This window comes from Perognathus longimembris, chromosome 16, assembly GCF_023159225.1.
Source record: "Perognathus longimembris pacificus isolate PPM17 chromosome 16, ASM2315922v1, whole genome shotgun sequence".
NCBI classification, from domain to species: Eukaryota; Metazoa; Chordata; class Mammalia; order Rodentia; family Heteromyidae; genus Perognathus; species Perognathus longimembris.
In genome coordinates, this window is record NC_063176.1 from 29,033,119 (window position 1) to 29,057,263 (window position 24,145).

A 24,145-nucleotide genomic window follows, 5' to 3' on the forward strand; every position below is an offset into this window, starting at 1 on the left:
GGTCCCTCTGACCAGCTGGGAAAGGAAAGTTACGTGGTTGGCTTCATGAGACATTGTATCCCCAGTGAAATAACTCGAAGCCCAGGCTCCCTTCTGCAAGACCAGTTGTACTCTGTCATTTATTCTCTACCCCTTAGAAACCTGGGAGGTGCTGAATTGAACAGGAGAGACAGAAATTTAGGGCTTATTAAATGAATGAGCAGGAGAAGCAAGAGAACCAAACTGAATGAGTCTAGGGAAAGCCGAATGGATGAGTAATGGCGGATGTGAGGGTTACAGTACGTGGCTGTGGAGTGAGTGCAGCAGACGAGGGAGGAGCTGGGGGTTGGCTTGTGATGGCAGGTGCTGTCATTTGTGAGCCAGTGACCTTAGCCAAGCCAGCCCATCGTGTGTTCAGTGGATATGCCATCTCCCCAGATTCTCAGAGACAAAAACTCACATGCTATGCTTACCTTCTGCAAATTGCCATACACACATGATGCAGAAATATTATGACCCAGATAAAGAAGCCGTGGATGACTAGAACACAAAGCAAGAGGAAGTGGATTTAGACAAAAGGTAGAAAGGTTTATGACGAGATCTTTCTCCATGGGAGGCAGCTGAGGAGTGGAACAGGTAGCATGGAGCTCTGAGGAGCCCCAAGGAGCCTGAGAGGCAAGCAGCAATTGGCAATTGATTACTTATCCTGCAATGTAGACACTGGCATGAACATGGGCACTGCACTACATGGCTCTCTTGACTTTCAACTCTAAGACTATGTGTTTTAAACGCATCCAGCCTTTGGATTTGTGTGACATAACCCTGTTTCTATTCATTCACAATTTACCTGATACTCTGTCATCCATGGATTACCACAGATTGTTTGTAGGATACTGGATTTCAGGGTGAGCCTCTGGATGCTACATGGCACAGAATCGGGTCCCAGTCTCTTCCAGCAGCTCTAGTTTGTTTGATAAAGGTATTTAATTGCCCATTACCATTTCATTTGAATGAGATGCAGGGAACTGTTTAGAAAGAAAACTGCTGATCAATTGCAATTGGTCCTGTTGTCATGGAAACAAGCTGAAATGGGACTGTAATTATATTTCCTTATTTCTGAAGTGAAGCCCTAATCATTGCCATAGTAATTACCTAATATCTATGGCCCCAAATTACATGATGCTTGTCCAAAAAACAAAAAAACAAAGGATGAGGAGTGGGAGGCTGGCCTGAGGCATGTATCTGCCATGTAGCTGCAGACAGGCTTTTTGGGGGGCAGGGACTGGGTGGAGAATTTCCCTCCTAGGCTAAAACCCAAGGTTAGATGATATCAGTGGGTCTTGGGATGTGCCCAGTGCTTCACGCAGTGACCAGAACACTGAATCAGATAGGGTAATCCCAGTTATAACAGAAAACACAACTACTACTATGTTTAACAGTAACAAAATATGTCATCTGACCCACTTGGCAAGCCCAGTAAAATCATCAAGCTAGGGCTGGGGATGTGGCCTAGTGGCAAGAGTGCCTGCCTCGTATACATGAGGCCCTGGGTTTGATTCCCCAGCACCACATATACAGAAAACGGCCAGAAGTGGCACTGTGGCTTAAGTGGCAGAGTGCTAGCTTTGAGCAAAAAGAAGCCAGGGACAGTGCTCAGGCCCTGAGTCCAAGCCCCAGGACTGGCCCAAAAAAAAAAAAAAATCATCAAGCTAGTCAGAGTCCCTTCTTTCTCTAGCATCCTTGAGGAGCGAGTTCTGATCCTCAGGCTTATCTCTTCATGGCCACAAGATGGCTGCCATGGTTCCAGGTGTCACACACAGACAATAGAGATCAGGAACAGGGAGAAGAAACCAGACATGATGGTATACACCTGTGATTCCAGCTACCTGGAAAGATTATGAGTTTAAGACCAGTCCGGGTAAAGTTAGAGCCCATCTTAAATCAAAAATTCTTTTAATTCCACAAATGTGACACAAACAAGAGAATTTACATGTGTGGAGTCTTAGATGTAAGACTCAGTACTGCCTACATTTTTTTAACTTTCTTGTGTCATTTTCTGTAGAGGAAAACTTTCTGAAAAATGTCTCTCCCCACCCCTTCCCGCCTCCACTGTCCCTTGCTTTTCCTTGTTCCTGACACAGACCCTATTCCGTTGGGTCCACACAATAGATTTTCAGTCCAGAAAGCTCTTGTTATCTCCTCCCTACCCTTCTTGGTTTTTGTTTTGTTTTGTTTTTGTTGCCAGTCCTGGGGCATGGACTCAGGGCCTGAACACTGTCCCTAGCTTCTTTTTGCTCAAGGCTAGCACTCTACCTCTTGAGCCACAGCTCCACTTCCGGCTTTTTTCTATATATGTGGTGCTGAGGAATAGAACCCAGGGCTTTATGTATAGGAGGCGAGCACTTCACCACTAGGCCATATTCTCAGCCCTCTCCCCACCCTTCTTGGAACAGTGTGGGGGAGGTGGGTCTGATGGAGGGAGTCCCGTGGCTGCAGGAGTGACTTTGGTTCTGTTTTCCTTCTCAACTTCCATCCAGTGCCCTGGACTCCAGGCCACAGGTCCAGCCTGCACCCTCGGTGTCTTCTCCTCTACTTCTGCAGATAAGCATGGCCACAGAGCACTGGGCCAGGGTTTGACCATCCCAGTTGCCTACGATGGGGCTTCCGGTGCTCTCACACATTCATCCATTCCACCATGAGAAAGGGGGGAAGTAGATCCAAAATAGAGGAAAGCCTACCATGTAGAGGGAACCAATCAGAAAAGAGAACCTAGACACAGATCCCAAAGCATCATGGAAAGTCATCCAGGTCACTGAACCCTTCACAACCAGTTCTCCTCAAAAGCACCCCAGTTTCTCATCAGGAACTCCTATGAATGCCTTGCTGTGAGTTGCTCTGGTGAGATACTGTGTCTCCTGCTGATCATGGAAGCCAAAGCCCAGTCCACCACTTCCCCTCCTACTGCAGCCTGGGTGGACATGTGACCTAACTTGGCCAATCAGACCTCTTCCAAGACTTGTCTTGGCGGCCTAAAGGACTAGTCTTGCAGAGGAGCCCTAACTGGGCTTTCTGTGGCTTTGGATACCTACACACCAAACTCCTTATCTTGGTTCTAGCTCCTTCTGTTTGGTGAGCTGTCACCATTCCTTTTGGTCGAACAAGACAAGGTTGTTGCCCGCAATGAAGAATTGTGGTGGGACATTTAGACATCAGGAAATACCTGGGTGAGAGAAGGTTGAAATGGAGTGGAGGAAGAGAAACAAACCAGTTCCCTGGCTTGTATTGAAAGGAACTCCAAAACAAGCTTGGAAAATGCTAATACTCCATAGACTTGGCTGCTCAGAGCTTTCCAGAGTGGCCACCACACAGGCCTGTTCTGCCCAAAAAATACCCACAGCCTAAAATTCTCCTTCCTACCATCGACCCATTTATATCACACTTGCTTTCCCTCAGCACCCTGTGGATAGAAAAAACATCTGAGGCCAGACATGTTGGCTTACGCCTATAATCATAGCTAGTTTGGAAGTAGAGATTGTAGGATCAAGGCACAAGGGCCAGCCTAGGCATAGTACACATGACTTCACAGTTCACAAAATTGCATTTCAACCAGTGGGATAGCACAGTGGCATTTGCCAGCCATACTAGCAACAAAGGAAAGCACAAATTGGAGGATGCCAGTCCAGGCCACCCTGGGCATAAAGCGGAGAGCCTGTCTTTGAAAATGTGGCTTAACTAGTAGAGTGCCTGCTTAGCAAATACAAGGCCCTGAGTTCAAGCCTCAGTCCTACTGGAATAAAAGAGAGAAAAGGAGATGAAGCCACCTCCTACTCTCCATATCTCCCATACTTTTAGGCAAATGTTTAAGGAGTTCCAGACCCCTTCGCTTCTTCTTACCTCTTCACCCAGTCTTTCTCCTTCTCTCCCACTTTCCCCTCCTCCTTTTGTTTCATTCTCCTGTAAGATGTCTGCTTATCTTTATAGAGATGGATTCTGTTTAATTTAAGTGAGGCAATGTCATGTCTTCACGGTAAAGACTTCTGACATACCATTTACTCTCTGGGTCGTGGTTGTGTCATAATGCTACCTGTACACGTTGTTTTAATCTTGGTTTTAAATGATAGTGTTATCATTGCAGCATTATTCTCAATAGCCAAAAGGTAGGAACCCAAATTCCCATTGACGGATGAATAGCTATGAACAAACTGTGGATCTTAACACACGGTGATTCAGCCTTTAAAAAGAACCAACTTATGCTGGGCATGATAGCTTACATCTGCAATCCCAGCTATTTGAGAAGCATCAATAGGAGGATTGCAGTCCAGCCAGCCCCAGGTACAAACGTGAGACTCTGTTTAAACAACAACAAAGCAAAAAGGTCTGGACATGTGGTTCAGGCAGTAGAGTGCTAACCTAAGAACAAAGCCCTGGGTTCAAACACTAGTACTACCCCCAAAAAAGTAAAAATGGTCAATTTTATGTTATACATATTTTTCATCAAAAAATAAAACTCATAATATTATGTAAGAATAAAAACTTATAATGGTAGATAACCAAGGACATCCTAATTGAATCTCCTGCCCTTCAGGCCACTGTTTAGGTAGCATCTTTGTTGCCAAGGAAACACAAGTGTCTGCAAAATCTATATTAAATGGAAAACTCGGGTTTGGAGTCAGGAGCCTGAGTTAGATTTCCATTTAGTCTAGATGGAGTCCCTTCGCTTCACCTTGCTGGGTCTCTGCATCCTCATGCCTAAAGATGAAGGCAAGAGCTTATGAGCTGTGTGCAGGCGGTCACCTGTCATTGCGGGCTCCTCCCCCCACCACAGGCCTGTCAAGAGCAGCCATCTGAGCAAACACCTGTGTGGAGAAAGTGTGCCCAGTGCACAGAATGTGGGAGCTAAAGCGTTCCTTTCCTATCTGCTCACTGATTTCTACATTGGCTTTGAAGGATTTCTTAATGTGAATGAGCAAGCAATGTCACCTGTTAAGATCTTCTGTTCTCTATGGTCTCCTAACCTGGCAGGGACCTCCCTTAGAGAAAAAACAGAGCATAAAGCTAGGGGATGAAGGTAAGAAAGAAGTAAGAGGACAGGTGTTTTGTGGGAAATGCCAATTTGTTTGGATTTATTCACTGATTGTCATCCAGAGCCCATGAGAGTCCTGCTGTTGATCTTCAAGCCCAGTGGAGCCATTTGGGGTCCTCTAGAAGTCAGGGCTGTCACTCTTTGGGCTCTTCAGAAACCAAGATTGTCTGAGCTTCCCAAGTGAGTCCCTCTCTTCTTCTTTCTCAAGCTTGCTTTTAATGTATGGGTTCTGCATTCCGCTTCCAATCCTATTCAAGGTAAAATGGCAGTTCAATGACTGTGCTGATGATGTATAAAGATTGAAGATTTTAAAAGTCTAGGGTTGTAAGGACTTTGATACATCTCCTGTCATGGCAAGAAGCCTCTGCATGCTCCCAGCTTTCAAAGAGAAGTTCCACAGCAAGACCCGCTTCTGCCATCCCACCAGGAGAGGACAAAGCCAAGACCAAGGGCAGGTTGTGGCCCAAAGGCCTCTCTCTGTGGCACACTCATAGAAGAAGGAAATAGGAGAGAAGTAGGGGTGCCCAATTCACACTCGGTTGTGAAAGGCCTTTACATGTCAAGAAGAGGTCCAAGATGAAGTCTGCTAAAGTACAATTTGTGGTTAATTGTCCCTCCACCTCCCAATCATGTCATTTGAGGCCCCCAGCTGGTTAGGGACTATCAGCCTCCAGGGTCTCCCTTCATTAAATGTGGCTTCAAGCTGTGGAACATCAGGCAGCCGCTACCCACACTGCCTCAGCTCCCCTCAGAGGAATGGGAGACTCTACTTCGCAGAGGTGTTTGGAGCCATAATATAACCGTGATTAGTTAAGATTTAATATTACATGACTGGCCAAGGAATTGCTCTTAATTTGCATGATATAAATGAAATTGCTTACAAGAGAGCATTCATTTGTGCAGCTAATAAGGCAATCTTCTCCACTGTTTCTACTCAGTGCTTTAAAATAAAACAAAACTTGCCAGGCGTGGTGGTATACACCTACAATTCCAGCACTAGGGAGGCAGAACCAGGAGGATCAAGAATTTGAGGTTTTCCAGGGGCTGTGGCTACACAGGAGGCTGAGAGCTGAGGATTGTGGTTCAAAGCCAGCCCAGGCAGGAGCGTCTGTGAAACTCTTATCTCCAATTAACCACCAGAAAACCAGAATTGACTGTGGCTCAAGTGGTAGAGTGCTAGCCTTGAGCTGAAGAGCTCAGGGACAGTGCCCAGGCCCAGAGTTCAAGCCCCACAACTGACCAAAAAAATAATTTGAGGCTAGCCTGGGCCCACATAGCAAGTTGGAGGCCAAATTCAGCTATATAGTGAAACCCTATCTCATATAGATGGAAGGATGGATGGATGGATGGATGGATGGATGGATGGATGGATAGATAGAGATAAAAATCTTTTTTAGCACTGTTGAAGTCAGTCCTCAGGAGCCATAGAAACCTGTATCATGGGGTAGGAACTTAATAAGTATCAACAGTTACTTAATTATGTGCTTCTGGCTGTTATCAAGTCACTTGTTGCACATCAGCATTTCCACTAAGCACCATCAGAAATGCAGGTAGAATATTCAAAGAAAGACATGCGTCCTTGAAGGTGTCGCCTGGCTGCTGAAGCACCGCGCTGGGCTGGTGTCAGCGTGCGGAGAAAGGAACCCCTTGAGTTGAGCCTAATCTTCTGCACCTTGTTCTGCACCTATGATCTAGGAACTTATGGTACGAGCCAAGAGACCAAAACTCCTGGGGCTGACTGAGAAGGCCGCAAAGCTGTTGCTCATCTCTGGAGGCTGCAAACACAGCTATTTGATTGTGAGGCTGCTAAGATTGCCAGGATTTGAGAGATTATGATCTGACAGAGGAGAGGAGAATAGAGAGGAGAGAAGAGAGAGGAGAGGAGAGGAGTCAGGAATAGTGGCATTCAGGAAGTGGCAGGAGGAGGATTGTAAGCTCAGCCTGGGCTACATAGGAAGACCCTGCCTCAGAATATCAAAGGCTGGATAGGTGTGTCTGAGGAGAAAAGCAAGACCCTATTCAAAAAAAGAAAAGCACAGGGGGAGAGGGGGAAATGAGGGAGGAGGTAACAAGTAGAACAAGAAATGTACTCACTGCCCTTCATATGAACCTGTAAACCCTCTGTATCACACTTTGACAATAAAGAAAAAAGAAAAGAAAAGCATTGTCTCACTAGACAATATGTTGAAAATCAACTATACAACTTGTGAGTGGGGATGGGAAGAGAAAACTGAGGGAAAACAAGGTATGGGGTGACATTGTCCAAAAAGAAATGTACTCTACATCTGTATGTACTCTACATTATGTATCTGTAACCCCTCTGTACATCACCTTTATAATATTTTTTTGCCAATCCTGGGGCTTGAACTCAGGGCCTGAGCACTGTCCCTGGCTTCTTTTTGCTCAAGGCTAGCACTCTACCACTTGAGCCACAGCGCCACTTCTGGCTTTTTCTGCTGAGGAATTGAACCCAGGGCTTCATGTATGTGAGGCACTCTACCACTAGGCCATATTCCCAGCCCCATAATAACATTTTTTAAAGGAAAAGCAAAAAGGACTCAGCTGGGAGAGCACCTGTTTAGCAAGCACAAAGCCTCAGTTCCCAGAACCACAAAAAAAAAAAAGACCCAAACTAGGTGCTGGTGGCTCACCCCTATAATCTAGCTACTCAGAAGGCTAAAATCTGAGGCTCATGGTTTTAGGGCAGCCTAGACAGGAAAGTCTATGAGACCCTTACCTCCCATTAACCATCCAAAAGAAATAAGCCAGAAGTAAAGCCATGGCTCAAGTGGCACAGAACTAGTCTTGAGCAAAAATGCTTAGGGACAGTGCCCAGGCACTGAGTTCAAGCCTCAGGACCAGCACACGTGCATGCACACATCTGTGCACACACATGCACACACACACACACACACACACACACACACACACACACACGGTGGCCAGGGAGAAGGGGGAGTGTAGGTGGATGGACATGATCAGTTTGCTCTGCATCTGTTTGGAAATGTCACTGTGAGTCCCATTCATTTGTATAGTTTAGTTTAATAAAACTATACAATGTGAGGGGGAAACAATATCCAGGGCTGGAGATGGAGCTCAGTGGTAGAGCTTTTACCTAGTGTGCACAAAACCCTGAGCTCTATCCCCAGCACTGGAAAAAAAAAAAAAAAAGAGGAAATTCAAAATACAAAAAATACTTCTGACATAAAAGAACTCAACAAGTGGGTTTTTCACATACATTTTTCCCCTTAGCATACACTATTCAGTATAGAAAAAGAAAAAAAAATTAGGAAATCTACCTGTTAAAGGGTCTGTCACTATTGTAGCATCATCACACTGGCTTCTGGCACTGGCTTCTGGCACATGAACAACTAGGTTCAAACTGCATCCAACCCATAGCATTTGATCTTTATATGATAACTCCATGGAAGGCGTTCATCAGGGACAAGGCCTGTTTCCCTGAATTCCTCAATTGGTAGTCCCTCTCCAGCCTAATTCTCTAAGAGTCCTTGCTTTAGACACAAATCTCTGCTTTCCCAATTTGACTGTAATATGAGAGAAACTCTTGCTTCTTATGGATCTACAAATTACTTAATTAAAAAAAAACAACAGGGGGTTGGGGATATGGCCTAGTGGCAAGAGCGCTTGACTCATATACTTGAAGCCCTGGGTTCGATTCCCCAGCACCACATATACAGAAAATGGCCAGAAGTGGCACTGTGAATCAAGTGGCAGAGTGCTAGCCTTGAGCAAAAAGAAGCCAGGGACAGTGCCCAGGCCCTGAGTCCAAGGCCCAGGACTGGAAAAAAACAAAAACGGATGGTGAGACTTCCTGGGACAAAACTGGTTGGGCCAACTCTGCTGGGTAGGGCTTTTCCAGTTAAGAATGTACAGCACCTTCTGTCCTAAATGTGACAAAGCTGTAACTATCTTTTCAGTTCTCCCAGCTGTTGGTTCTGAGCCATGTAAGATCTGTGCTTCCCACCTCCTATGTATAGATCAGCTGATCCACCCAGTTCCTGACATGAATGCTGACAGGAAGGACCGCAGCATTGTTGGGGCTCCCTAGATGACACAGAGACTATGCAGGTAGATCTGGAACCAACTTACACCTAGAATCCTAGCTACTGGGATGTGAGGATCATGGTTTGAAGCCAGCCTGGGCAGGCAGGTGCGTGAGACTCTGACCTCCAATTAACCATTCAAAATTCCAGAAGTAGAGCTGTGATTCAAAGTGGTGGAGCACTAGCCTTGGGCAAAAGAGCTCAGGGACAGTGCACGGACCCATAAGTTTAAGCCTCATGACCAACAACAACAAAAAAATGTAGGTTAAGTCCCCCAAGTCAGGAAGGACAGAAAACTGAATTGCCAAAGGAAACATATCATCCTAATAAAACACCTGCTTTGCATTCCAGGTCCTCCAACTATTCTATGGGCACACGGGCGTTTTCCCATGACAGTATCTTTATCCCTGATGGGGGAGCAGAAAGTGAGCAGACAGTTCAAGCAATGTCACAGGACAACATCCTGGGCAAGGTCAAAACTCTTCAGGTAAGACAGCTGGAGACCGGAGGGGCGATGCCAGGGGCGGTGCCAGGGGAGGGGCGGGGCCTGGCTGTGGAGGGTGGTGGAAGAGACCCCAGTCACTCTGTGAGTAATATGGAGAGGGAGGGCCAGGACTGGCTCTTGGGGAGAACCTTTGGTCTCCTAAACTCTCTCTCAAGTTCTCTGGAAGCTACCTGTCCCCCAGCGAGAGGCCTACACGCTGCCTACATTCATGACTGTCCCTTCCTTTCCTCTCAAATGGACCCCTCCTTTGTTATTGAGTGTGGGAAGAAGCGCCCCACTGTGGGCTTGTGTGGAGGACAGAACGCCTAACCAGCAAGCCAGCCTGAGAGCCAGCCGCATGGCACAGGTTCACAGTCCAAGTCACCAGCTCCAGACAGTGAACGCTGAGATCCTTTTTCTTCTGGGGCCATAAATGTGGCTCCCAGCCATCTCAGAGGCCCGTCGCCAACTCCCTCCTGCTCACCCTGCAGTGGGGGGTAGTTTTCCTACCTAACACTGACTCTACTGGTAACTACCTAACAAGGAAAATAGAATGAAACAATCCTTTGCTAAGTGTGAGTAAAATAACAGGGAAAACAGGAGGAATACAGAAACTTAGGGTCTGACTACCTAGGTTTGACCCAGTGTTTGGGAGAATTCCTTCACTGGAGAGCAACACCTAAGCTAAGCTTCTATGGTGGCAGGGGAGGGTGGGGGAGAGTGGGATGAGGAGCCCTTTACAATAATGAATGAGTGATGCATGAATGGCCCCAGTAGTTACCAGTACAATGATGCATGTGCTCAAACCAAATTGTCCACTTTCTTGATATCATCTTGCCTCTACTGAGCAAGAGCTATGTGTTTTGTGACCTTTGTTTGGTAGCATATGGCAAATAGAGAAGTAGGTAACACCCTGGCACCACACCCAAACTTACCCAGGTCTTTATGCCAGCATCCACCAATGGCCTAGGCCAGAGTTCTACCTTCAGAGGCAGCTCAGGCTGCCTTGCACACCCCAGCTTTCCTGAGCAGGCTGCTGTGCCTGTGGTTACAGCTGGCTGTGCTCTTCCACTATGTCTGAACTCTAGAAAAGAAAACAAGGGCTCACTTCCCATAGCTTGCTGAAGATGGCCAAGGAAAATCTGAATCTCTGTCTTCCTTCTAGTCTTTTGATTCTTGGCATATCATTCCCAGTAGGTTCCACACCTCTGGCTTATCATATCATTGTTTTTCTCAAAGTGATGACATGCAGAAACCTGTCCATGAAATATCATTATTACAAGACGGGAATGTGGCTTAGTGGTAGAGTGCCTGCCTAGCAGGCGTGAAGCCCTAGGTTCGGTTCCTCAGTACCACATAAACAGAAAAAGGCAAAAGTGGCACTGTGGCTGAAGTGGTAGAGCATTAGCCTTGAGTTGAAGAGCACAAAGACAGCACCCAAGCCCAGAGTTCAAGCCCATAACTGACAAAAAGAAAAAAGAAAGGGCTGGGAATATGGCCTAGTGGCAAGAGTGCTTGCCACATATACATGAAGTCCCAGGTTCAATTCCTCAGCACCACATATATAGGAAAAGCCAGAAGCAGCACTGTGGCTCAAGTGGTAGAGTGCTAGCCTTGAGCAAAAAGAAGCCAGGGACAGTGCTCAGGCCCTGAGTTCAAACCCCAGGACTGGCAAAAAAATAAAATAAAATAAAATAAAAATAATAAATGACAGCATGTTACCTGAAATGGTATACACTCTGGCACATCACATGACATGCCATTTCAAAAATTAGAGTTATTGTTATTAGGTTATTAATTAGGCCATTGTGCAGTATTTGAAAATATAGAAACTCAAGAAAAGTCTAACATTATGCCAGGTCCCAGTGGCCCACACCTGTAATCCTAGCTACTCAGGTTCAGGTGGCTGTGATCTGAAGGACTGTTGTTCAAAGCCAGACCTAGCAGAAGAATCAGAGACATTAATTAGCCAGCAAAAAGCCAGGCTGGAGGCATGACTCAAGTCATGATTTTAACTAATCTGATTTCATAATTCATGAAATGTAGAATGATCAACTTCCCTATGGCAACAATTCTGTTCACACAAAAAGAAACATGGGAGGAAAGCAGAATCACCATCTGAGGGCTCTTAACTTTTGACAGTTTACCTCTGCTGCATGGATTCACAAGCTTTCCTTTCAGCTCAACTGTGATTTTTTTTTTAATAGAAAAGGCTTTGCTCTCCAAGGAGGGACATGGGGGAGGGGGCATGATGATAGCAAATGTAAATTTGGAGGGACCTGAGATATAACTGTATCACCCCCAAAAGCCTGTGCTTTATTTTTCAGTCGACTGAGCAGTATGCTCCTGGTAAGTGGTAGAGCCCTCATCCTATCCTGAACTTGCATGACTGCTTTGCATTTTTCTACCACCACGTTATGCTGGTGTTGATGCTTAGTAAGCAGCATAAACGAGCGCCCCTCATCTACTCCAGCATGGAACGAGATGGTTTAGCTGTGTCTGAGGCATGTGTGTTCGTATGTCTGGAATTGTCTTTGTCTATATGTGTGTATTTTTTAAGGGAAAAGGAATGAATAACACTGATTTGACAAGAAAGGTCCTGGATAACTGATTAGCCACCATCACAAAGACATTCTTTTGAATTGAAATATCTACTGGAATGACATTTGAAGGGGAGGAAGGGTCTAAAAAGCCATTTTCGGTGTTACTTAAGAAACCTCCCTGGGGCTAGGGACTTAGCTCATCGGAAGAGCGCCTGCCTGGTGAGCGCAAGGCCCCGAGTTCAGTCCTCAGCTCTGGAAAAAAAGAAAAAAGAAAGAAAGAAACTATAACAGAAACTACCTAGCCCTTGGAATCCTTGGACAGGCAGCTGTTAGTGCCTGCCTTTGGGAAAGGTTTCCCCCTTGTGTCCACATTGAGTCATTGCACCTGCTGTCCTTTTCTCTTCCTTTGAGTATTGGATAATGGAGTATAACACAAATCAACCTGCCCTGTCCTCAATTACCTGAATCTACCACCTGCCAAACTTTCTGTAGCAAACACTTGGATCTTTCTAGAGGAAATTTACATACATTGTTTCTGATTATAAAAAATGTGCAAAGCGAGAACCAGTTTTTAATATACCAGACTCAGGATTCTGTGTAAGAAACCAGTTGCTCCATGAGCAGTAGGGTGAAAACCATGTGAATTCATGAAGGAATCTGTAAAGTAGGAAGCACGAGGTGGGTCTCCACCACCCCTGCTGTGTGGCCTTGGGGGGAAATCACTTAATCTCTGTGACACTCCCAGTCCCCACCTGAACAACTAGGGTGCATGTAATGGAGAATCTGGGGGTGGGGGGTCTGGGGTCTGAGGTCTGTGATCAAGGTGAAGTCACTGACACCTGCTATGGCAGACAGCTTTCCAAGCTTTGTGGTTGGGCTACAACAACTTTGTCATCGCCTCCAGCTTTCCAGAAGCATGGGCCAGGAGGATGCCTGTTTACTTGAGGTCAGAGCAGGCTGTAATGATAAAACACAGGGGCAGCACATTTGAGGCCCCTTGGTGAATTTTTTAGAATTATACACCCCACCTCTATGAGAGAAATGTCTAGACTATTTCTTACCATAGTTCTTGGGCCTAGGAGGAAAACCTCTATCCTTAGTAGCTAGTGTCTGGACTTCACTTAAAAATACCTAAAGAACATGCCTTAGACGGTTTTAACCTCTAAGGACTCAAAGAATGAAGGCCTGCTCTTCACTACATTTTTCCTAGAGTAGGCATCTTTAAATGGGTATGCTGCTTCTTTTTTTACAAATGGCTCTAACGATGGAAATATGTACAGTTCTTACAAGAAGACAGCCACTTTATTTTTCCTTGGCTTTGCTCTTACAGACATGGGCTAAAGAATGGCTGTGAAAAATCTGGGCACTTCTAGACCCTGGCAGTGTGAAAGCTGCAGAATCTGATGTGTTTGGCATTTTCCATACCATAGGAACCCGCTTCATGAATATGGATGCGCATTCCTGTAATATTGTTCTCCGACATTCCATATCGCAACAAAATGGCCCAATGTGAATGAATAAAATATAGTTCCTTTCAGTTCACATTCCAGTCTCAACAGTAACTCCATTCATAGCCACCAGCAACACAGACCATCAGTACATATACAAATCTACACTCTGCCCTGGTTATAATTGCAGTGTGTATAAAGACATATATATATATATATATATACATATATATACACACACACACACACACACACTCCCCTTCCCTTCCCTGTTCTTCATGTTCTCATATAGATGGATAAATAGACAGACAGACAGATAAATAGATGGATAGATGGGTGGAGGGATGGATAGATGATAGATAGGTAAGAGAGAGTGTTAGTTTCTCTCTCTAAACTGAAAGGCCAGCTCATCTTAACAGCTTGATTTGCAGTAGTTGCTCACTTATACCTACTTGCCATGATAGTGCTTGGAGATAGGCTAAATTAATTTTTTAAGCCACATGTGTCCATGTCTTTTGAATTCAAGTGTTACTGAGATTGCCGGGGCGGGGGGGTTAGCAGGAATCTTTCCATTGTTGACATGTCTTACAAAATGTCACAGCAGCCCAGTCTCCTTTCAGAGCTGCAGGAGGCATTTGGAGAAGGAACCAGGGAGAGAGCAAGTGGCTGGAGAGTGTCTGGGCCTTGGCTTCCACAGAACCAGTTGCCATGGCCCTCGTCCCCCACCCTACCCCAAGCTAGCAGCTGCAGGGCCTGCCTTCAAGGACAGTCCTTTGCCTGGACAGAGACATTCACCTGCTTCCTCATCCCAGCCACCACGCCCCTCGGGCTCTCAGTCCTCCCGTTCCCCTTCCCCCAACCCCCATCTGTTCTCTCCAGGGATTTCAAATCAGCCTCTACTATACAATGTACATTTGCAGATTCAACGGTAACAGCATTATGCTTCTTTTGTCAGGAGGAACATACATGTCACATGAATCAGCCTTTGACAAGTGTGCACAGTACAGGAACACGTACACTCCCATCCCCTCCCTAGCTCTTCCCTCTTTGTTCCCTGTGTCTCTTGGCTGCCATAATGGCACTCTCCCCCTTCTTCCCTCTCCTCTTCCATGCTCTTCCCATGCCTCTGTCCATCTTCCAGCAGAGAGATTTCCCTCCACGTTCTCTTGCTTTTTTTCCTGGAGCCACAACAGTCATGGCGTCCCTGGGCACTGCTCTTGTCCAGACTGTGACTACATTTAGCCATCTTCACTTTTGTCTAAGTATCAGGATGAGTCTGCGTTCTAAAACAAGCCCCACTACAGGTAAAAATAACAGCATATTTGTTCTTTTTTTGCAATGAAGACAAAAATCTTAATGAAATGGCAGTAGAAGATCAGCCAGCAAGCTCATTAGGAATTATTCTTTCCATTAGAGATATAAAGGAATACCATCTTGTTATTCTTTCCATTGGAGCCAATGGATACAACAGGACAGCAAGTAGGAGGAATGGGCTCAAGCAACCTACAGCACAGTGGGGCAACTAGGGTTGACAATGATTGCACATGTCAAGATAGCTAGAAAAGAAACCTTACCACAGTCACAGCACAGAGAGCTGAGAACTGTTCCAGGTGGTAGACATTCTGCCAGGCACCCTAATGGGATCCTGACATGCTCTGTGCATGCATTGAAGCAGCACACTGCTCTCTAGTAATTCACACACCCCAGAGGCTGAGACAGGAGGACGGCAAGGAACTAGCTAGCCTAGTCTAAACAGCGAGGCTCTGTCTCAAAAAAATAAAAAATAAATAAAAAAAATCAAGAGCTGGGCACTGGTGGCTCATGCCTGTAATCCTAGCTACACAGGAGGCCGAGATCTGAGGATCATGTTTCAAAGCCAGCCTGGGCAGGAAAGTCCATGAGATTCTTATCTCCAGTTAATCACCAGAAAATCGAAGTGGCACTGTGGTCCAAAGTGGTAGAGCTCTAACCTTGAGCAAAAGAGCTTGGGGACAGCGCCCAAGCCCTGAGTTCCAGCCCCATGACCGACATGGGAAAAAAAAAAAAAAAAGAAGAAGAAGAAGAAAAAGAGAGAGAGATAGAAGAAAAAAATCAAGGAAAGAGAGAGGAAGGGAGGAAGGAAGAAAGGAAGGAGGGAAGGAAAAGGGAGGAAAGAAGAGGAGGGGGAAAGAAAGGAGAGAGAAAAACAGGGGTTGAGGGAGAGGCTGGCCTGCTGGCTTGTCGCTCAATCAGGATCACTGGCAGGTTCTGCCATCAGGCCTCTCTCCAGTCAAGGGGGCCTGAGACCAGCCTGTGGTTCTTGGCCACCGTTCTGAGGCAGGCTGGACTGACAGGTCTTCTGCCTGGGTTTCCACCCCTCCCGCAGGGCAGCCATGAGCTGGGACTGTGACTAAATGACTCGGTGTCCTGCTGTCTGACTCCATTGGCTGTTCTAACTGTGCCTGCTTATTGACCTGCTTAGAATAGATACTAACTGCTGCTTCCTGCTGCACCCGTTTCTGGACGACACTCCCTTTTCAGCACCTGCCACCCTTGGGGTTGCTGAAACTGTCCTTCCCTGGCTTTGCTTCCCTCCTCTGGGGCTAAGCCAGAAGTGGGCTGGGGTCCCAGCGCCTGGAGTGCTAACCCTTGCCTTGCCTTGCCATGCTCCTGACTTGGCATGGGGGGGGGGGTCCCAGAAGGTGGGGGCGTGGGGGAGGCAGCTGTGGCTCATTTCTGTCATGTGTCTGCAGTCTCACTGCCCACCAGGCCAAGGCTGGAGGGAAGCTGGGACCGAGCAGGGGAGGTCTGGGGAGTCTGGGGACCATGGTGCCCTAAGGGAGGGGGAATTCTGCCAGGGAACTTGGGACGCATTAAACATGCTGTGCCGCCATCTCTTTATATAATGGTCCTGTGGGGAGGACGTGCAGCATCAGAGTTATGTGAGCCACTGAAGTGCTTTCAGGTAGCCCTGGGTGTGATTCTGCAAGGCCTGGGCTCAGATTCCTTTGGGGTCACTCATTCCTTGCACAAGCTTGGGCCACTCCTCTCCCCGCACTAGAGTAGTTTGCTAAGGGTCTTTGGAAGTACGTAGGACTAAACATTAGTGAGATTAAAGATGAAGATCAGAGAACAAGACATCTCTGGAGGCTTATAAATCCTATGAAACCCAGGTACCTGCATCTAGAGAATGATGCTGAGCTGGGGGTGCATTTACTGCCCCCACCCCCACCCCAGGAGCCACTGGGCAAGCTCGAGATGGTTTCCCTTTTTGAATCCTGCCTGGTCTCATTCCCAGCTCTATTTACCTTCCAATTTCGACACTGTTTTTTTTCTTCCTTTCTGCCAGGCCTTTCACCTACCACTTCTGATTAGAAATCAATCGAGCCTCTGTCCTTTTCTCTAAGTTTCCTTGATGCCCTGTTTCAAGATAGGCAGAGGCAGGGCACAGATGCCTCAGGCCTGTAACCCTAGCTATACAAGGCGCTGAGATCTGAGGATCAAGGTTCAGAGCCAGTTGGGGCAGGAAAATCCACAAGACACTTATCTCTGATTAATGGGTCAAAACCAGGAAGTAGAAATGTGGCCCAAGTGATAAAGTGCTAGCCTTTAGCAGGAAGGAGCCAAGTAAGAGCGTGAGGTCCTGAATTCAAGGCCCAGTACTGGCAGACACACACACACACACACACACACACACACACACACACACACACACACACACACTCTTAAGTATAGAGAAGTCCAAATTGTTCTCTTCTCTCCTGTGACTCCAGCACTGACCAAGGAAAGACTTGCTGGCCCGGACTCTCTTCACCTTGCCACCTTCACCATGGCTGTGCCCTGCTGGGCCAGGAGGTCAGCTGGGTGCTGGTGGTCAGGTAGAAGTTTAAGGATTCCTGGGAGAATTGTCCAGAAGGAGCCGGAGTGCCCATACCACATCCAGCCTGTAACTACCACATTACTGTCTTCCATACAGTTGTTTTGTACTTTCAAAAGACTTTCAATTTTTAGACTATTCAAAAGTCAAGAAACCACTGGTGGCTCATACCTGCCATCCCAGCTGCTCAGGAGGCTGAGATCTGAGGATTGCTGTTCAAAGCCAGCCTGGGGCAGGAAAGTCTTTGAGACTCTTACCACTTTGGGGCTGGGGATATGGCCTAGTGGAAAGAGTGCTTGCCTCGCATACATGAAACCCTGGGTTCGATTCCCAAGCACCACATATATAGAAAACGGCCAGAAGTGGCGCTGTGGCTCAAGTGGTAGAGTACTAGCCTTGAGCAAAAGGAAGCTAGGGACAGTGCTCAGGCCCTGAGTCCAAGGCCCAGGACTGGCAAAAAAAAAAGAGAGAGAGAGAGAGAGAGACTCTTACCACTAATGAATCGCCAAAAAAGCTGGGAGTGGAGCTATGGCTCCAGTGGTCCAGTGCTACACTTAAGCAAACAAACTTGAGAATCGCACCCAGGCCATGAGTTCAAGCCCCACTACACACACACACACACACACACACACACACACACACACACACACACACACAGAGAGAGAGACAGAGAGAGAGAGAGAGAGAGAGAATAAAAAGCCATGCATTCCAACTTTGGCATGAAATAGATTCCCCAAATCTACTGGAAAATGGCGGCCTTTCCATGAAAGAGATAGTTGATGGCAGAGGTCCTGGCTTGAAGACGGGCTGTACCCTGGTTCCCTGGCACAGCAGGGTGTCAGGAGAGTACCTGCTGCCCTTGCCATGCCTCAGTGCCCCCCAGCTATGCTGCAGAACCTGCCTGGGGAGCGGGGACTGCCTGGCTGCTTCAGAACGTCTTTCTCTTTTTTCTCCCCAGCGACAGTTGGGCAAGAATATCAAGTTTGGGCAGCGGCCATCTAATGCCATTCCAATGAAGAAGGCCGGCAGTGGAGAAGCTAGCTCAGAGGAGGACTTGTTTCTGACCAGTCCCATGGAGATCGTCACTCAGCAGGACATTGTCCTTTTAGACACAGAGAACAGAGTAAGTCTCCAGGACCTGACTCGATGGCTCAGAAGCCAGTGCTGGAAGCTGTGCAGGGACTGGGGCACCGGATAAGCCTGAGATCTGCAGTCAGGGGACAAGGTGGTGAGGGGCTTCTGAGGGGTAGCCCAGGGCTGAAGAATACTCAGGCAAATGTGCTGGCCTGGCTCCAGTGAGGAGAGGACAGGGGAGAGGGAGCAGGATCTTTGCACATGCTCTTCCACACACCCTCTAGGCTCAGGCTCACCTCTTCTGGGAAACTCCAACCTAGCCTTTTTCCAGTGGCATAGTCTCCTGTCTGTGTGTCCTCACCACATAGCCCACATTGGAGCCCTCATCTGTGTCTCTGTCTCTCCAGGATGTAACCAGGCCCTGCGTGGGAACACTGAATGACTCCTTGTCACATTGGACTGAGAAATTACACAAAGAAAAGCAAAGGGACTCAGTGAGACAGAGCCCACCCCACAGACCAGCTCAGGTCCCCTCAGGAGGGAAAGCAGTCACATTCCAGACATGCCTGCCTAAATGTCATCAGTTGATACATTTATTTTTTGGTAGTGCTGGTGATTGAACCCAAGGACTCATGATAGACAGGTGCCTGCCACTTTTGTTTGTATTTTGTCTAGGCTAGCCTCCAACCTTGACCCTTCTACATCTGCCTCGTGGGTAGCTGGGGTTACAGGTGTGTGTCACCATACCCAGCTCTGTTGATACTTTTTCAGAACTATCTTGAGCCCTAAACTGAGAATTCTTCAAGCAGTAGAAGGGATGTTCTTAGGAGTTTATGGGAAAAGGAGCAGAAGTCCTAGTAATAGCTAGAGACAACGGTTCTGTAGGTAAGGGATGAGGTTTCAAGTGTTAGAAAAAAGAGAGAGAGGATGGAGGGATAAAGGAAAGGAGAGAGAGGGGAAGGGAGAGAGAGAAGGGGAAGGAAGAAGGAAGGAAGGAAGAGGGAGGGAGGGAGGAAGGGAAGAAGGGAGGAAGTGAGGGAGGGAACATATTCTTGACATTATCAGTGTGCTTGACATTTTGGTTGGTGCTGTTCAAAAAGGTATGCCTCAGAAGAAACTGTGTGAGTTATCAGCTAATATGGTAGGAAGGAAGGAAGAGAGGTGCAGAACAAAGGGAGGAAGGCGAGGGGAGGGAAAGGGATAATCTGCCCCGCCCCCCCGCTTGTCTCTGCCAGGGCCTGACTCTGATGGCCCTTGGCACACATACCACCTTGGGTAGCAGGTAAGGCAGTGGTGGCCCAGCGAATGTGACTTCTGTTCTCCACGGAGTGCTGTGACCTGGGGGAAGAGGCCTTTTGTTTTTTTGGTGTGTGTGTGTGTGTGTGTGTGTGTGTGTGTGTGTGTGTGTGTGTGTGTGTGTGTGTTTTGCCAGTCCTGGGGCTTGAACTCAGGGCCTGAGCACTGTCCCTGGCTTCATTTTGCTCAAGGCTAGCACTCTACCACTTGAGCCACAGCACCATTTTTGGCTTTTCTATATATGTGGTGCTGAGGAATTGAACCCAGGCCTTCATGTATACGAGGCAAGCACTTTACCACTAGGCCATATTCCCAGCCCCAAGGCAGGCCTTTTGATCAGCAGACCTTGGTTTAGATGTGGGTGTAATGGAGATGAGCAAGATTTGCCACTGGCCAACTCCAGGTAGCTCACAGACCAACACGTAGGCAAATAGGATCCATGCAGATGAAGACAAATAGGGCAGTGCCAAAGAGAGTAACTTGGGGGGAGGTTTAGGTGTAGGGTCGGGAACAGAGCTAGGGAAGACAAGCAGAGGAATGTTCTAGGCAGAGGGATGAGGGAGAACAAAGTGCCCGATGGGATGGAGCTAGTCCAGAGAGGACCAGGAAGCTGGCCCATGAGGCTGATTGGAGGCTGGGGAGAGCAGGTACCAAAGGCAGATGGCATTGAGCGTGGAGAAAGGGTGAATCCGATGCGGAAGGCTGTCGGGGGGGCCTCTGAGTCATTTCCAGCAGGGAAATCACAGTGAGGGCTGTGTGTTCTGCACGTCATTCCGTGGTGGGCAGAATGAGGCAGAGCAAGCTGCCTTGGTGGCACTGCAAGGGGAAATAGGAAATGGCAACACACCAAGCCAGGCACTGGTGGCTCACACCTGTCATCCTAACAACTCAGGAGGCTGAGATCTGAAGATTAAAGTTCAAAGTCAGCCTGGACAGAAAAAGTCTATGAGTCTCTTAGCTCCAGTTAATCAGCAAAAAGCCCAGAAAGGTAGAGCATTTGCCTTAAGTAAAAAAAAAAAAAGCCCAGGGAGAGCCAAGATGAGAGCCAAAGCCCTGAGTTCAAGCCCCAGGACCAGCACAAAAGAAAAGAAAGGAGGCAGTGGCAACCCGATCTTTGGCAGGTTTAGCAGGTCATCCAGCTTCAGGGGGTGGGGGGCAGTGGGGACCCCAGTGCATGCATAGGACACAAAGCTTTGAATCTTGAGCCTTTCTCTTCCATCCTGCATTTTTTAGCCCCTTCCTACTCTTTCGCTTTCTCTTCTTTTTTCATGTGGCTTCTTCTCACCCATTGCTCTAAAAGAGGTTGGCAGGAGAAGGTCAGAAGCAGCCAGAGAGGGCAGAAGCCCCCCCACCCCGATTGGGTGGGGGGGCCCATGTGAGACACAGCCGAGTTTCTCAGGTAAGGTGGCTGTTGAGAGCCCCTTAGGCTGTAGAGAGAATCGCAAACACTGTGGCTGGGGTCCTGCCCCATGCGCCCCCCCCCCACCTTCTTGGCACTGTCCTCACCATGACTGTGCAGCCTGTGGAGGTAGCTGCACCCCATGTGGAGGAGGGGCCAGCCCATACAGGACACATCTGGTTCTTGGCCCGTCATTTCCTAGTCCTGCCTTTGACTTGCACTTCTCCACTCTTGCAGCCCAGCGAGCCGCCAAGCTCTCCAAGTCCTCTGCACCTCCCTGGGGCCGGAAGTGAGATGGAAGACAAGGTAACAGGATCCGAACCCCTTCACTGAGCTCCCTGCCTTTTTCTTTTTTCTTTCAGTTTGCTTCCTCATTTTTTCTGTTCATAAATGTTGGCTTCCTGTGTCATTCCTTCAACATGCAACCAGTGGTACAAGTGTTTCCTTGACAACACAACTGCTACAACTGACCCTGGCTCTGAAAAATATCCAGGAAAAATTAACTTAAATAAATAAATCAGAAAAAAAATGTGATACCTGTGTGTAAGGAGGGGTCTTCTTGTATTTAGAGACATTGAGAAACGAATAGTAACAACAAGAAAAAAAAACCCACCCAATACCTATATATCGTCCATCTATCTATCTGTTTATCTATCTATCTAGCCATCTATCTATCTGTCTGTCTGTATCTTAGCAATAATGAGGACTGAACTCAGGGCCTGCTGCCAGGCAGGCCCTTACCACTGGAGCCACACCTCCAACCTCTGTTTACAACAGTTATTTTCAAGGTAGCATTCTGCTCTCTGCCCAGGCCAGCCTGCACTGTGATTCTCCTGTCTGTGCTTCCCTATGTGGCCGGGGGTGACAGGTGCCTATTATACTCACACTGAAATAACAGACAGACCCATTACCTGGGGTAACAGACTTGCATCCCCAAGTTTCATGAACTTCTTTCTGATTAGGCAGGCCTTGAACCATCATCCCTCCATCTCTGCCTCCCAGGTAGTTAGGATTACAGGCTGAAGCCACCATGCCCAGCTAGAAGATAGCTACATAGACACATACATACATGTATATACACACATAGATATGGACACAGTTTTATAAAGTTATATATGTATATAGTTTTGTGTATGAGAAGTTATATATAGCATGGAAATGTTACATATAACATATGTAACATAACACACACACACACACACACAGCATTTCTATGTCACATTTAAACCGTGTTAATACCTCCTCTCTGAGTGCCACTCATGCAGGAGCTCTCCCGCTCTAATGGGGATTGCTCGCCTGCACAGAGACACGCCTCTCTGTGACACGAAGGGGATGGTTGAAGCTAATGCCACCATCCTGATCATGATGCGACCCAGCTAGGATAACTAGACACAAAGCTTGGCACTTAAAGCTCAGCCCCTGGCACTTCGCCCTGCCTTCTACCTCCACACTGGCTCTGATTCTTTTTCCTCTTGCATCTCTCAGGGGGTAGAAATACATCTTTAATTCATCTCTTCTCAACAATAGCTCAGAATTGACACCCATTATAAAAGTAACCATAAATAAATGAAAACAAGAAAGCCTAAGGCTAGAAGTATTTTTCTGCAGTTCTTGTCATAAATTCCTGTATGCCAAATGTCCATTTTACTCTTGGAGCTAACTTGCTCTTTAATCTGTTGTGCATAAATATGGAAGACCATTGCAAAACTCAAACCCTTTGGCTAAACCCCATTCACTCCACCTGAGTGGGGCCCTGTCTCTGCCCCTGTGTGCGTGCGGGGCTGACTGAGAGCGCCCCCTGCTGCCTGGTGGCTTGGAGGAGCAGGAGGCCTTTCTCTGCTCCTCTAAATTCTCTGTACTTAACAGGCATGCATCCTACTGTCGCATGCATCATCGTGGACTCTGGCTCAGGCTGTCTTGCAGTCACCCTAATCTTTTTAAGTGTGGGTGGCTGGTTAGTCTGAGGCTGTGATCTTGGAATGATCACACCCTCACTCCACAATGTGGACTGTTCACAGTTTATCCTTTGAGGAATAGCACCTGTCCCTTGGGTACATTTTTGCCACTCATTCCCCCTCCCCCAGGGCTCTTTTTTCTTTTAGCTTTTTGGTGCACATTATACTGTGTGACTTTAGAGTGATTGTGACAAACCTTTTTTTTTTTTTTTTTTTTTTTTGAGATGGCATCTCCATGTGTAGTTCCCTTGCCTTAGCCTCCTGAGTGCTGGAATTATAGGCAGGAACAGAGCTTCACTTGGCCAAAAACGCTTTTTAATGGTTATAAAATCCAAGTAGCTGTCATAGAGACTGTATTATTACTGCAACAAATAGGGACTGAGCACTTTTTTTTTATCAAATGAGGTTTGCTACTTGGGCATAACAGAGACTGATACAAAGATAAGAAAACACCTTCTTTCCTCATTTGAACTCAGGTCCCTTGTAGAAGTTAAGTGTGTATCCATGTCTGAAAGGTACTAATTATTTTAGGCTTTCTGATCAGGAGACTGCAACTCCGTGACTCTCCTTCATGCTGTTCTTCCTTTGTGGCACAAAATCAGCCAAGTCTGTGGGCCTAACTGTGGGCAAAAGCACTTGTGCCCAGCCTTGTCCCATATCATTCAGAGTTGGAAACCTAGTCCTGGAAAGGCTAGCTTTTTTTGGGGGGGGGGGGGGAGGATCAGTCTTGGGCCTTGAACTCCAGGCCTGGGCACTGTCCTTGAGCTTTTGTGCTCAAGAGTAGTGCTCTACCACTTTGAGCCATAGCTCCACTTTTGGTTTTCAGATTGTTAAATGGAGATAAGAGTCTCACAGATGTTTCTGCCTAGGCTGGCTTCAAACTGCCATCTCCGATCTTGGCCTCCTGAGTAGCTAGGATTACAGGTGTAAGCTACCAGCACCCAGCTTTTAACTAAACTTTACA

The 24,145-nt window shown here is 47.1% G+C and overlaps 1 protein-coding gene across 6 annotated transcripts in view; it reads left to right on the forward strand.

Moving 5' to 3' along the window:
• Nucleotides 1-24,145, forward strand: part of Cracd (capping protein inhibiting regulator of actin dynamics) — a 203,682-nt gene that overhangs the window by 154,056 nt on the left and 25,481 nt on the right. For 4 of the 6 annotated variants that reach the window (XR_007213512.1, XM_048363818.1, XM_048363819.1 and 1 more), the window contains 3 exons: nt 9,478-9,613; nt 18,416-18,580; nt 21,464-21,532. Coding sequence is in view for 5 of the 6 variants with exons in the window: in XM_048363818.1 (XP_048219775.1) it covers nt 9,478-9,613; nt 18,416-18,580; nt 21,464-21,532 (370 nt within the window). In the remaining variant the exon portion in view is untranslated. Of the gene's footprint in view, nt 1-9,179; nt 9,234-9,477; nt 9,614-18,415; nt 18,581-21,463; nt 21,533-24,145 lie in introns of those variants that run through there. The other 2 variants (XM_048363822.1, XM_048363820.1) reach the window with 2 other exon arrangements.